This window comes from Drosophila sulfurigaster, chromosome 2L (genome assembly GCF_023558435.1).
Source record: "Drosophila sulfurigaster albostrigata strain 15112-1811.04 chromosome 2L, ASM2355843v2, whole genome shotgun sequence".
NCBI lineage: Eukaryota > Metazoa > Arthropoda > Insecta > Diptera > Drosophilidae > Drosophila > Drosophila sulfurigaster.
This window is the reverse complement of record NC_084881.1, coordinates 16,788,114-16,800,655: the sequence shown is the minus strand read 5'-3', so window position 1 is coordinate 16,800,655 and position 12,542 is coordinate 16,788,114. Positions and strand designations below refer to the sequence as shown.

Genomic DNA, 12,542 nt, shown 5'->3' with positions numbered 1-12,542 from the left:
AGCGACGGTTATATTAAATATTTTTTACTTGCCGTCTTTTTTGTTTTTACATAAAATTAGATTTTGTTTATCATTTAGGTTTTATTTCTGCAACTTACATTTTTTTATTAAATGAAATGAATAGTTATAACTAAAAATATTTTATTTCAATGTTGATTTGTTTGTCTTCTTTTTTCATCACCCAAACTTTTAAAAGTTCAGTTTCTTTGCTTAATATTCAACATTTAAAAAAAACGGCATTTACAGCATATTGCATACTATTTATTTATAAAGTTTAGAATTTTTTAATAGTAATAAGGAAAATATTAAAAACAATTATGGAATAATTTATTTATTTTTGAGTGCACGTTATTATTAGTTTTTGTACATGGTCAACCTAAAAACAAAACAGTGTTGTAAAGTGGGAACGTTTGCTTCCAGTGTTAGTTTGAAGCGCAGCCAACTTTGCTCACTTCTTTCTTTCCAAAACTCTGAAGATGGTGAGTGGACGTTGCTACGAGTTGTGCATTTAGAATTTGATTAAAACAAATGTGCATTAAGCATAAAGAATTAAAAATGCACAGTAAATGAACGTCAACCGTGCTGCATGCAATACAATTGATTGCCGAATGCTCGGCGCAATGTGAAAGTGAGCAAAACTAAAAATGTGTGTCGACGGCGTGCAAACATAACCTCCACATGTGGTGCTGACAATTGGAAGCAGCGACGTCGTCGACCAGATTTTTGCCGCTGACAAATGCACGTGCAGTAAACTTTTTGATGTTTATACTAATATTGAATTATATGCGTTTTGATTGCAGTCGAATATCAAGAGGAAGAAGACCAGGAAGCTCCGTGGTCATGTGAGCCACGGTCACGGCCGTATTGGCAAGCACCGCAAGCATCCTGGAGGTCGTGGTAACGCTGGTGGTATGCACCACCACCGCATCAACTTTGACAAATACCATCCTGGTTATTTCGGCAAGGTTGGCATGAGGAACTTCCACTTGCGTCGCCAGCACAAGTTCAGGCCAGAAATCAATCTGGATAAACTCTGGTCTCTGGTTGGAGCTGAGAAGTTCGCTGAGCTGGAGAAGGAGAAGAGCACGAAGGCGCCAGTTATCGATCTGGTTAAATTCGTAAGTGTTATAGATATAACAGTGTATCTCAATTGCTATTGTTGGTTTATGTTAATATGAAGAGACACCCAAGGCGATGGGCGGACTGAATGCGATAGTGCAATCGCTCACATCCTGTGGAGAAAGCCTTACAGATTCCAAAAACCAATCAAATGCATTTGTACTTATATATTAATTCTTGACTGACCCATTGTTAACATATGTTTGTTCATTTATTTTTACCCCTTTAGGGCTACTACAAGCTGCTCGGTCGCGGTCACTTGCCCGCCCGCCCCGTCATTGTGAAGGCCAAGTACTTCTCAAAGAAGGCTGAGGACAAGATCAAGAAGGCCGGTGGTGTCTGCTTGTTGAGCGCCTAAGTTTATAAGGTACGTCTCACTATCACTCGATTTGCAAAGTTTACATTATTAATAAAGTATTCTATTTCAGATATTCCTCTTCTTAATGCAACTGAACGTAATACATTCGACGACCATCAAAAAATGTATTTGTTTTTTAATAAATTTAAATGAAAAACATTCGTTTAGTATTTCAATGTTTCACTGTTTTTGCTTTTGTGACGTCAGTAATACAACAAGCCAACCGAAACCTCACACGTGCGCATTGCTTGCAGCTGTATTTGTTTGTGTGGGTGTGCGTGTTTACAAGTTCCTATGTGTGTGAACTTGTTTGCTTTCTTTGTAAGCAAGTGTGCGTAGCAATTTGTTTGCTTGTGTTTGTAGCAACAAAGCAATCCACATAATTAGATGGCGTAAATATTCCACAGATGTGATGAAATATAACGGCAAATGTGCCAATAAAGCGGTATCGACTAACACATACATATGACGCAAATAGTTTGTGGACTAAACACAAAATTTGTATTTCTGTACGCATTAACCAGTTATAGATAAAATAGAGTAGTAGTATAATTAATTTGTTAAACCGTTAATTTAAGATGAGAATGCACATACATACATACATAGATTCCAATGCATTGCACTTTACCTTAATAGTTGTGGGTAAAATAAAAATAGAAAGTTAAAATTATTAGGATTATTTAGAGAAACCAAAATTGTATTGATATTTGTATATGTAGTTTCTATTACAAGAAAATGCATACTCCTTGCCTAAGCTTTTGGCATCTGCAGGGTATAGCATATGGAAAATTTATAAGTTGGCGCTTTGACAAGCAGTCTGGCAACGCTGGGCAGTTAGACAGCCACCGCAACGCATTGATAAAATAAATGTACGGCCGATTTCGCATTTGAAGGCAGATTTTCGCAGAACGTTTGACTGAACGGTTGTGTTGACTGCAAGAGAAATAAAAGTGACGCAGACGCAGTGTGTGTGAACGAGGAAGCATTACGTGTAGGTCAAGGTTGCATTATCTCGTTCTCCCTCGATGTGTGTAATATTTCCGCAAGAAGTGCCCACTGTCCTTGAGACAAGGACAACGTAACAGAAAAAAATAAAACTGGTGTAAATGGAAATAAAAAGAAATTCAAATGGTGCCAAGGCAAAGCGGGCGGCAGCCGGCAAAGCCTCGCACCAAAAAGAAAAACATGCGAAAAGCTCTTGCAAATAGATTTGTAAACAAAATTACAACGATTTGTTTTTTCTATGTGGGTTTTTTGCAGTTAACTATTAACTGATTACATAATGGCGCAAAAAGTACTACGAAATGTGACGCACTGCATCTTTGATATGGACGGCCTGTTGCTGGGTAAGTAAAGGGAGGAGGAGGGGATGTTGATGACAATATTCAACATGTTTACAACCAGACACCGAGACGCTTTACACGCTGGCCGCCCAAATGGTTCTCGATCCTTATGGCAAAACTTATACGTTTGAGGCAAAGCAGCAGCTGATGGGATTGCAGACACGTCCAATGGCCGAGTTTATGGTGAAATACTATGACTTGCCAATTAGCTGGGAAGAGTACGCCAAACAACAGCTGGAGAATACGCGCACTTTGATGGGGGATGCGAAATTAATGCCAGGTACTAATACCCACATTCCACGATTCTCTCGCCATGTATTTTCGCAGACACTGAGCGAATTTATGAGGAAGTCACTAGGCAAATAGCGGGCAGTTATGGCCGCCAATATACAGTGGCGACACGTTTCCACCTGATGGGCACTACGGATCAGCGTTCCGCCGAAATTGCCATCGATGAGTGCCAATTACCTCTGACAGTGCCCGAGTATCTGAAGCGTTATCACAAAATGTGTGGCGAACGGATGTCGAATGTCCCATTGCTAAAAGGTTAGCTAGCGCCATCTAGTGTCAGATCGCTCGTTCACGAACAAACGCCACCTATTGTTGCATCATTTACGAACAAAAAGGACATATTTTCTAAAGTGAACAAACTGATCATTCGCATTATCGTTCTTTAATTCGTTTATTTTCTTTCTTCGTTTTTGTCACTAAAAAACAAAATCATTCATTTTGCAACTCTATGTGGTTTAAAATAATAATCTACGAATTATTTGATTGATTGGTGACTAAAAGCAAACAATGAACTACAAAAAACTAGTCTAGTTTTATGAATTGAACGATGCTGACACAACACTAGCGCCCTGTATCCACGATTCGCCGTTTCCATTTCCTTTCTCCCGCTATTCAATGCCTGTGATTTCCTAGGCAGACCCTGCAGTTGATTCTTTACTAATAATTTTTCTCATCGCTCTTTACAGGTGCCGAGCGCCTTTTGCGTCATCTGCATGCAAACAAAGTGCCTTTTGCCCTGGCAACCAGCTCGGGCGCTGAAATGGTCGAGCTGAAGACGCGCAAGCACCGCGAACTCTTCGATCTTTTCAATCATCGTGTGTGCGGTTCGTCAGACAAGGAGGTAAAGAATGGCAAACCAGCGCCAGATATTTTCCTCATTGCCGCCGATCGGTTTGCGGATAAACCCGAGCCGGCCAACTGTTTGGTATTTGAGGATTCTCCGAATGGCGTTACAGCTGGCGAGAGTGCTGGAATGCAGGTGATCATGGTGCCGGATTCCCGATTGTCGCCGGATCGTTGCTCTCATGCGACGCAAGTGTTGAGCTCTCTGGAAGATTTCCAGCCCGAGTTGTTTGGCCTGCCGCCATTTAAGAACTAATTTAATTAATCGCTTTGTTGATTGTCGACTTATCATGTGTACCTAATGTCGCTAAATGTCATTACTAAATTAAACAAAACAAATATACACAATGTACTTACTGCAAGTATACAACATAAAATACAAAACAAAGTTTAAAACCTATTCGTATTTATTTGGCTTAAACCTTAATAATTTAGGTAATATTATGGCTGCCGCACTGCATCATTTGCCCACTGCCTCCAATTGTTTTTGTATGTCTGGAGCTGGTTGATTTGATAGAGGAATTGAAACTTCCTGGCCATTTTCTGTAAATAAACAATTTGAATTAGTGATGTGAGAACTTTAAAACACCCACTTCGATAGACACTATTTTTCGAGAATCGATAGACAATTATAGCTGAATATTACAAAGTTTTATTTAAACTGGTAATTAAATAATTTTATTTAATAATAACTAAAATTCATATCAACCTATTTAATTTACTTAAATTTCGAAAATATTAATGGCAAAACAACTTTGTGCCAATATAAAATTAATATGTAATTTAAAAAAAAGAAATCTGGAAGTTTCATATTTTTGTTTTTTAATATTTCAGCTTACCATAACGAGCCCAGAGTTTTGGTTTCACGCCAGCACACTCTCTTACCAAAATAGGTAGATTAGGATTGCTCTTTTTAAGATTGGGATAAAACCTTTCAACATATTTTCTAATAAAAGGTTTTATAACTGCTCAATTATATAATTTGGGATAGAAAATAGTGTAGTAATGTACCTGGCACCCTTGGAGGCCTTATCGTTGGGATCCAAAATAATACGCACTTCCTTCAATTTTGGCGAAAAACTAGCCAATCGACTCAAAGTTACGCGCATTTTGATAAAATCGTGCGTTTGAATTTGACAGGTACGCAGGTATTAAATATAATAACGGCAGCGAGTTGCCACTTAGTTTATTTTGCTCTAATAGCTGGTACCCCAGTTCAACAGAGTTGCCAAATATCTTATATTTATCGCTGTAGGCCATGAACTAACTGGCAGCACTGCGTGAGAACAAATAATCGAATCGAAAGTAGCTCTGCTCACAACTATCAACAGAGTTTTGTTTACGCGTGTTTTTTTCACTTTCAATTCATTTCTGCGAGATAATCAACGAATATTAAAAGTTTTTAAGTAAAATGACATCTGTACATTGTCAGCTATGGATGGGTAGCGTAAGTAAAATGAAACAATCTTTGAAATACAGAAATTCAAGTGTTTTTTGCGTTTTATAGTTGGATACGTATATGACGGAAAATTTCATAATTGCCGCATTTCGCAAAATGGGCGAAGATCCGACCACAGTGCGTCTGATGCGTAACAAATACACGGGCGAGCCAGCTGGCTACTGTTTCGTCAACTTCATATCCGACGATCATGCGCTGGATGCCATGCACAAGTTAAATGGCAAACCAATTCCCGGCACAAATCCCATTGTTCGTTTTCGTCTCAATTCGGCGAGCAATTCATACAAATTGCCTGGCAATGAACGGGAATTTAGCGTCTGGGTTGGTGATCTCAGCTCTGATGTGGATGATTATTCGCTATACAAGGTCTTCTCCAGCAAATACACATCGATTAAGACGGCCAAAGTTATTTTGGATAGTTTGGGTTTTTCCAAGGGTTACGGCTTTGTGCGCTTTGGCATTGAGGACGAGCAAAAGTCGGCGCTGTATGATATGAATGGTTATGTTGGGCTCGGCACCAAGCCTATTAAGATCTGCAATGCTGTGCCCAAGCCCAAGGCTGAACTCCATGCTGCTTTGGGCAGCACGGGAACTAGCAACACCAACTATGGTTACGGTGGCTCCTCCACAACGTCAACGACTGCTACGAGCGCTGGCACCGATTATTCACAATACTACGATCCAACGAGCACGTACTGGCAAGGTTATAGTGCCTGGCAAGGCTACTACGAGCAGCAGGGTGCAGGTGCTCCTTCGATCACCGATGCTGCTGCCTATTATCAACAGGCTATGTCCCAGTCCCATTCGAACCCACAAACTCTTGCTCAACATGCTGAAGCTTGGAGCGCCCAGCGTAGTGCTCAATATGAGCAGCAACAGCAAACTGCATCAGCCGGCACAGCTGCAGCTGCCGATGATGACTATGGACTGGAAGAGCACAAGTTTGTTCTGGATGTGGAGAAGTTGAATCGCGAAACCATTGATGCGGATCGGCATTTATATGATGCTCTGGAGAGCTCAAAATGGCTGCCCATTGAACAACTAGAAGTGTTTTAAGATTAGTTTTACTGTTGCAATTTAAATAAATATGTAAAAAATATATACAAATGGATGGTATTTTTGTAAAGAAATCAATAATATAATCTTGAATCGAACAAGTTCAACAAATCAATAATTATTGATCATCTATATTTAAATATCAATAATAACAATATACAGGAGTATATAATAAATACAAATGTAAAATTCATACAATATGTACATAAATAAATCAAGTACATAAAATTAATAAATTACAACAAATTCAAGTCTAATAAATAATTGAGAAATTAGTAAATACAAAATTAATTTGAATTTTGTTTATTTATTTACTGTTAGCTCTGTTTATTTGCTCAGCAGCCATCGCAATCGTATCAGCTGCTTTGCGGGGGAGTCTCTGATGCCGGTTCATCTCGATAACATCAATCGATAAATTCAGTATCGGTGTGAGCGCACCACTAGTTTGTAGCTTGTCGAATTTTTCGTGCTGGAAAAATTCAGAGAAAACTCGTTTATAAATGCCGCCATTTAAACGCGTACGCCAACCAAAAATTACAACACAAGCACTGCTCGACTTTGATTTGGGCGAAAGTTCTTCGGACAGTGATTTTCTACCAGACAACGATGACAACTGCTCCGATGGCTCCAAAGACGAAAGCGACGGTGACGGCGACAGCGACAGCGACGCGAGCAGCAGCAGCGACAGCGATACAAATTCAAATTCAGCCGGCGGCGGCGATGACAGCGAAGATTCAACGCTGCAGCTGCGTCAACTTCTAGCCGAGAACACAGCCAATCAAAAGGAGATTGAAGCAGCTTCTAATCTAGGCACTGCTCCAACTGCAGCAGCGGCAGCAGCTGTTGTCAACGGCTTCAATTATGAGGCACTTTCGGTGGCGCCACCAAAACGCATGTGTTGCGTTTGTTTGGGCGAACGTAGCGATGATGTGAATGAGATTGTTGAGTGCGATGCCTGCGGCGTCTCGGTGCACGAGGGATGCTACGGAGTCAGCGACAACGTGAGCATCTCCAGCACAAATTCCACCTGCTCCACGGAACCTTGGTTCTGTGAAGCGTGTCGTGCTGGCGTCTCGGAACCCGACTGTGAGCTGTGCCCCAACAAAGGTGGCATCTACAAGGAGACCGATGTGGGCAAGTGGGTGCACTTGATATGCGCACTCTACGTACCCGGCGTCGCCTTTGGCGAGGTGGAACAACTGAGCTCCGTGACGCTCTTCGAGATGCAGTACAGCAAATGGGGCGCCAAGCTTTGTTCGCTCTGCGATAATGCACTCTTTGCACGCTCCGGCGTCTGCATTGGCTGTGATGCGGGCATGTGCAAAACGTACTTCCACGTCACCTGCGCTCAAGTTGCTGGTTATTTGATTGAGGCGCATCATGAGGACGATGCTGCGGATCCTTTCTATGCGCACTGCAAAGTACACTCGGAGAAGGAGATGTTGAAGAAGCGACGACGCAACTATCACACCTTGCGTCTCAATATGCTGCAGCAGGCCAAGCAACGTGCTCAGCTGCAGCAGCAGCTGCATGACACGAATCCCAGTGCGGCACAGGCGCGCATACAACGCAAGCTGGCGAAGATTCAACAGAAATACGCGCAGCACAAGCAGCTGAAGCCCACACCTTGGGTGCCCACACAAAAGATGTCCAGACTGTTAACCAGCTCCGCTTCCGCTTGTCGTCGTCTGCTCGACAAGGCCGAGTTCATGGCCGTGGATGTGCAGCATCTGGAGCAACGCGAGGCGCACATACAAGCGCTGCAGGACATACGCAAAAAGTGGCACATTGCGCCAGCGTTTAGTGTGGAGTTCACTGCCTACTACATGGATCGCATTGTGCGCATGGCGGAGTTTAAGCAGCAGCAGCTGCAGCTCATCCAACACAATGGCCAGTTGAGTCAACAGCAAGACGAACTGCGTGCCAAGTACGACAGCGCGCTGGAGGAGCGCAAATTGGTGAAGAACCAGAGGGATTCACTGGCTGCCACCTTGAGAGCATTACACAACTCTTTGTCACAACTATGTTCCACTTTAACGCTGCCGAATGTAGAGCTAATTGCTCACCCACCTGCCAAGCTGGCCACGCCTCCACAACGTCCCATTTCAGTGCCCACAGCGGCTGCCTTGAAAATGGGCGTCGGTTTTCCGCTTTCACATCTTGCCACACCAGGTTGCAAGCTGGACAACACGCGTCTGCTGAGCACACAGCAGCAACCTGCGCCCGCTTTCAACTGTGGCATCTGCAAGCGCAACAACGATCAACATTTGCTGGTCAAGTGCGACACTTGCAATCTACACTATCATTTGGGATGTCTGAATCCACCGCTGACGCGACCGCCCAAGAAATCCAAGCAGTATGGTTGGCAGTGCTCCGAGTGCTGTGACAAGTCGGATGTCTCGGATGCCGTCACAGAAATCTCACCAGGTCCGCGTAAATCACGCACGCGCTTCAACAAAGACGGGCACTTGGTCTATGTGGAGCGCTATTCGCTGGACGAGCTGCCGCAGCCCAAGGAGCAGCAGCAACAGAAGCGGCTGCTCAACAAATCGCTGCCCATTGCGGTGGTGGATATCACGGAGGATTTGACCAAGTCACCCAAGCGTATCAAGATGCAATCGCCAAGCAAGCTCAATGGTAGCTAAAGCAAGACAATAAATTGAAATTCCCATATTTATTATTGTATTTCGTATCTTTAGTAGTTCCTGCTGCTGCTGCAGCTGGCATGAATCAGCTGGCGGTGCCAACAGCAGCTGCCACAGCTCAGTTATCAGGCTGCGATGACTCCATAGATGACTCGACTGGAAAGCAATCGTCACGCAAAGGCAAACGCAAGGATAAGCATAAAAACAAGCATAATCTTTCATCAGATACGGAAAAGTCCTTTACCAAGGAGCATCACAAGCGTAAGCGCAAGAAGCGCGCACATAACGAAGACGCCACAGCGGACAATTCCAATAATTTGGGAAGCACCATTAAGATTATCTTCAAAACGCTGCGTTTGCCAGGCGAAGATGCGCCCGAATCGCGTAGCTTTTATGTGCCCGCCAATGCAGTGCGCTCCGTGGACGAGGCATCGCGCCCCACCTCCGTGGAGACTGTGGAGGATGTGCTGCCGCCAATGGTCGAGCAACAAGCTGTTGTTGTAGTCCCGCCACCGCCGCCAATTGTGGTCGTAACTCCTCCAATTGTAGCTGCCACCCCGCCACCAAAGGTCAAGGAAACTAAGGCAGCAGTTGAGACTGTGGCGACGCCTTCGCCCCAGCGCAAGCAGAGTCCACGCAAGGCGAGTCCACGCAAACAGCGGGTGGGACGACCGCGTGTCTCCACGCCCAAGGTGAGCGTGGAGATTACCTGCTGCGTCTGCACTCAGACAGGCAAATCCAATCAGGTTGTGACGTGCGATGAGTGCCAGAAGCATTATCACTTTGCCTGCCTCGATCCGCCGCTGAAGAAGTCGCCCAAAATACGCGGCTACTCGTGGCACTGCGCAGACTGCGATCCCACGGACGAGGAGGCATTGCCCAAGAAGTAGAGAGAACTCCTAATTTACTTGGCACTCTCCTTTTTAACTTATCACGTAAACTGATCAAAAAACTATAATTACACGTATTTCCCCTTTTTCGAAATAAATTTATTCATAAAGCCATTAATGTAAGTTATCAAATTAGTAAGCTATGCAATTTATTGTTATATGTTTGCTGCGACTGCCAAAAACACCTAAAACACTTGGAATTGCAAACGCATTATCTTTTTATATTCAATCCATTTGCATTATCTTAATTTAAAGATATATACCTAGAGTGAAGAGCAAATTTGTACAGTATTGACTCAAAAATGATACATCAGGGAATTTGTTTTTAATCTCATATGATTTTTTTTACCCATGTATATCTTTTACACTCTAATAAAATCATCTATAATTATAAACCAAAGTGCTCTTTTACAAGGATATATTTTTAAAAATGGGTTGTAAACGCTTTTATTTATGTAGTTTTTTATACATACAATATTTTTTTAGTTTTTTTATACTATCGTCTTGGACATATATGGCCCATCCAGTTGGTACCCCAGCTTGCGATAATAGTTGCGTGTGCCAACGCCAGAGATTACAGCCAGCTTAGTGCTGCCATGCTCCATACGTGCTATGCGCTCCGCCTCTTCCATGAGCAGCATTCCAAAGCCCTGATGCTGGAATTTTGTGGGATCTCGGGAGCTCACCGGCACCACTGAACCATAGACGTGCAATTCGCGTATGATGGAGCATTTGCCTTGCAGCTCGGGCCGGAAAGTATCCGGTGAGCATTTGCGCAAACGCAACAGACCGACCAAAATGTCCTGCTCGGGATCCTCGTAGGAGAGGAACGTTTCCCAGCCACCGTTGGCCACATAGTCACGACGAATCAACTCGATTTCATGGGGGCGCACCTTGTTGTGAATCTCTTGAATGCCAACTTCACGGGTTCGCACATCGCGACACACGGTGCCCAAGTCCTTCATGCGCGCCAGCGCCAATTCACGCAGATTGCCATGCTCTACGCCAGAGCTACAAGAAAAAAGAGAGTAATTCCCATTATTGTATTGTAAATGGTAAGAAAAACAACTTTGAATGCAGCGTATCACTGAACTCATTCAACTCACCTAACCAGCGGCATGGGAATATCACGCTGCACGCGATAAACACGCGTCCATGGCGGCACCAGCGCCAATATTTTGGCCACCAAATCCACCAGCATCGAGGGCGGATACGACTTGTAGCGTCCCGTCTTCCACAGCTCATAGAGACCCGTGCCACGAATGACCAACGTGGGATAGATTTTCAAGCCATCGGAACGAAAGGCGGGGTTCTCAAAGTACTCGATGAACTGTTCAATGTCACGCTCAAAGTCCACATTCGGCAGATCGGGCATCATATGTGTGACAATCTTATATCCCGCATCTTTGCCCATATTAAAGGTTTCGCACACGGCACGCACCGTGTGCCCGCGATTCGTATCTCTGGCGACATCTTCGTAAACAGATTGCACGCCAATCTCCAGGCGAGTGCAGCCATAATTCAACATATCTGTAATGTGTCGCTTCAAGCAGTAGTCGGGACGTGTTTCAATGGTGATGCCAATGCATTTGGTGCGCGATTTCTCCGAGTAGCGCACAGCTTCAGCAACATTGGCGCTGCTGTGACCCGAAAGTGCATCGTGCAGATTGCGTATAAAGTAATCACGATATTCCTCTGATAGTGCCATAAATGTGCCGCCCATCACAATGAATTCAACCTTATCCACCGAGTGTCCCAGTTGCTTTAGCTGCTCCACACGATGTCGCGTTTGCAAAAAGGGATCATAGCGTGCGCGTATGGCACGCATGGAGGTGGGTTCGTAGCCCGTATAGGATTGCGTGGAGTACTCGAAATCGCTGTCTGGTCCGCCGGGGCAATAGACGCAAATGTTGCCGGTGAAATTGATGTGTGGACAACGATGTGGCTTGCACATGACTGCGACCACAGCGATCTAGAGAAAAAGAAGAAAGGTATTATTGTTGTTTTATTTAACACTTTGCAAAATTTCACTTACCCCACTTGCGGTTCTCACGGGCTTCGCGCGCAGCTTGGGCAACAGTATTTTCTTCGCATCTTGCGGCACAGCAGCAATGATGTCCACTAGCCGTGGAGAGCTGTCCAGTCCATACTTCGATGAGATAAGTGATTTCATGCGATTAAGATTAACATCCTTTTTGGCCTCGTGCGCTTTCAGCAGCTCCTGTATAATTTCACCAATAACTAGCACTTGTCGCTCCTCGCGACTTAGGCCAACAGCTGCAGCAAATAATTATAGTTAATTGCTGAAAAAATATACAATCAAAACACTTGTAACGCACCCAGTTTCTTTTTCTGCTTCATAATTTGTTCTCGAATGAAATATCACTAAATATCACACGTGTGGCGTTGTTATTGCAAGTTGCATGTGTACGAGAACCAAGGTTGCACAGTAAGTGCTCGCTGCTAACACTGTTTTGACGTCACAGCTAGCAAATCATATATTTAATGATATGCGAGCTGTAAATAATAAAATCTATT

At 43.7% G+C, this 12,542-nt stretch overlaps 6 protein-coding genes across 12 annotated transcripts; 4 read left to right on the top strand and 2 right to left on the bottom strand.

Annotated features, from left to right (window-relative positions):
* The first annotated feature begins 339 nt into the window (after nucleotides 1-339).
* LOC133845095 (large ribosomal subunit protein uL15) lies at nucleotides 340-1,636 on the top strand. The gene is made up of 4 exons (XM_062279820.1): nucleotides 340-479; nucleotides 801-1,118; nucleotides 1,349-1,486; nucleotides 1,548-1,636. The coding sequence occupies exons 1-3, from the start codon at nucleotides 477-479 to the stop codon at nucleotides 1,475-1,477; spliced, it is 450 nt and encodes a 149-aa protein (XP_062135804.1). The 5' UTR covers nucleotides 340-476; the 3' UTR covers nucleotides 1,478-1,486; nucleotides 1,548-1,636.
* A 663-nt stretch (nucleotides 1,637-2,299) lies between these two features.
* On the top strand, nucleotides 2,300-4,350 carry LOC133850684 (probable pseudouridine-5'-phosphatase). 6 transcript variants are annotated; one of them, XM_062286845.1, is made up of 4 exons: nucleotides 2,300-2,427; nucleotides 2,738-2,823; nucleotides 3,148-3,366; nucleotides 3,798-4,350. In XM_062286845.1, the coding sequence occupies exons 2-4, from the start codon at nucleotides 2,760-2,762 to the stop codon at nucleotides 4,208-4,210; spliced, it is 696 nt and encodes a 231-aa protein (XP_062142829.1). In that variant the 5' UTR covers nucleotides 2,300-2,427; nucleotides 2,738-2,759; the 3' UTR covers nucleotides 4,211-4,350. The 6 variants fall into 6 exon arrangements, with proteins under 6 accessions (XP_062142829.1, XP_062142827.1, XP_062142825.1 ...); XM_062286843.1 differs by lacking the exon at nucleotides 3,148-3,366 and adding an exon at nucleotides 2,882-3,100 and having other exon boundaries at nucleotides 2,310-2,427; XM_062286841.1 differs by having other exon boundaries at nucleotides 2,311-2,468.
* Nucleotides 4,196-5,160, bottom strand: LOC133850687 (NADH dehydrogenase [ubiquinone] 1 alpha subcomplex subunit 2). Its single transcript, XM_062286849.1, has 3 exons — nucleotides 4,966-5,160; nucleotides 4,794-4,900; nucleotides 4,196-4,497 (listed from the first exon to the last, which is right to left on the bottom strand). Exons 1-3 carry the CDS (start codon nucleotides 5,061-5,063, stop codon nucleotides 4,415-4,417), a joined length of 288 nt encoding a protein of 95 aa, XP_062142833.1. The 5' UTR covers nucleotides 5,064-5,160; the 3' UTR covers nucleotides 4,196-4,414.
* An 87-nt stretch (nucleotides 5,161-5,247) lies between these two features.
* Nucleotides 5,248-6,512, top strand: LOC133850683 (tRNA selenocysteine 1-associated protein 1). The gene is made up of 2 exons (XM_062286839.1): nucleotides 5,248-5,401; nucleotides 5,462-6,512. Exons 1-2 carry the CDS (start codon nucleotides 5,366-5,368, stop codon nucleotides 6,467-6,469), a joined length of 1,044 nt encoding a protein of 347 aa, XP_062142823.1. The 5' UTR covers nucleotides 5,248-5,365; the 3' UTR covers nucleotides 6,470-6,512.
* Nucleotides 6,513-6,879: 367 nt separating this feature from the next.
* On the top strand, nucleotides 6,880-10,293 carry LOC133850679 (PHD finger protein 14). 2 transcript variants are annotated; one of them, XM_062286834.1, is made up of 2 exons: nucleotides 6,880-9,106; nucleotides 9,172-10,293. In XM_062286834.1, exons 1-2 carry the CDS (start codon nucleotides 6,970-6,972, stop codon nucleotides 10,002-10,004), a joined length of 2,970 nt encoding a protein of 989 aa, XP_062142818.1. In that variant the 5' UTR covers nucleotides 6,880-6,969; the 3' UTR covers nucleotides 10,005-10,293. The 2 variants fall into 2 exon arrangements, with proteins under 2 accessions (XP_062142818.1, XP_062142817.1); XM_062286833.1 differs by having other exon boundaries at nucleotides 9,169-10,293.
* Nucleotides 10,125-12,525, bottom strand: LOC133850681 (elongator complex protein 3). The gene is made up of 4 exons (XM_062286836.1): nucleotides 12,344-12,525; nucleotides 12,040-12,281; nucleotides 11,111-11,976; nucleotides 10,125-11,015 (listed from the first exon to the last, which is right to left on the bottom strand). Exons 1-4 carry the CDS (start codon nucleotides 12,363-12,365, stop codon nucleotides 10,496-10,498), a joined length of 1,650 nt encoding a protein of 549 aa, XP_062142820.1. The 5' UTR covers nucleotides 12,366-12,525; the 3' UTR covers nucleotides 10,125-10,495.
* Between the last annotated feature and the right edge of the window lie 17 nt (nucleotides 12,526-12,542).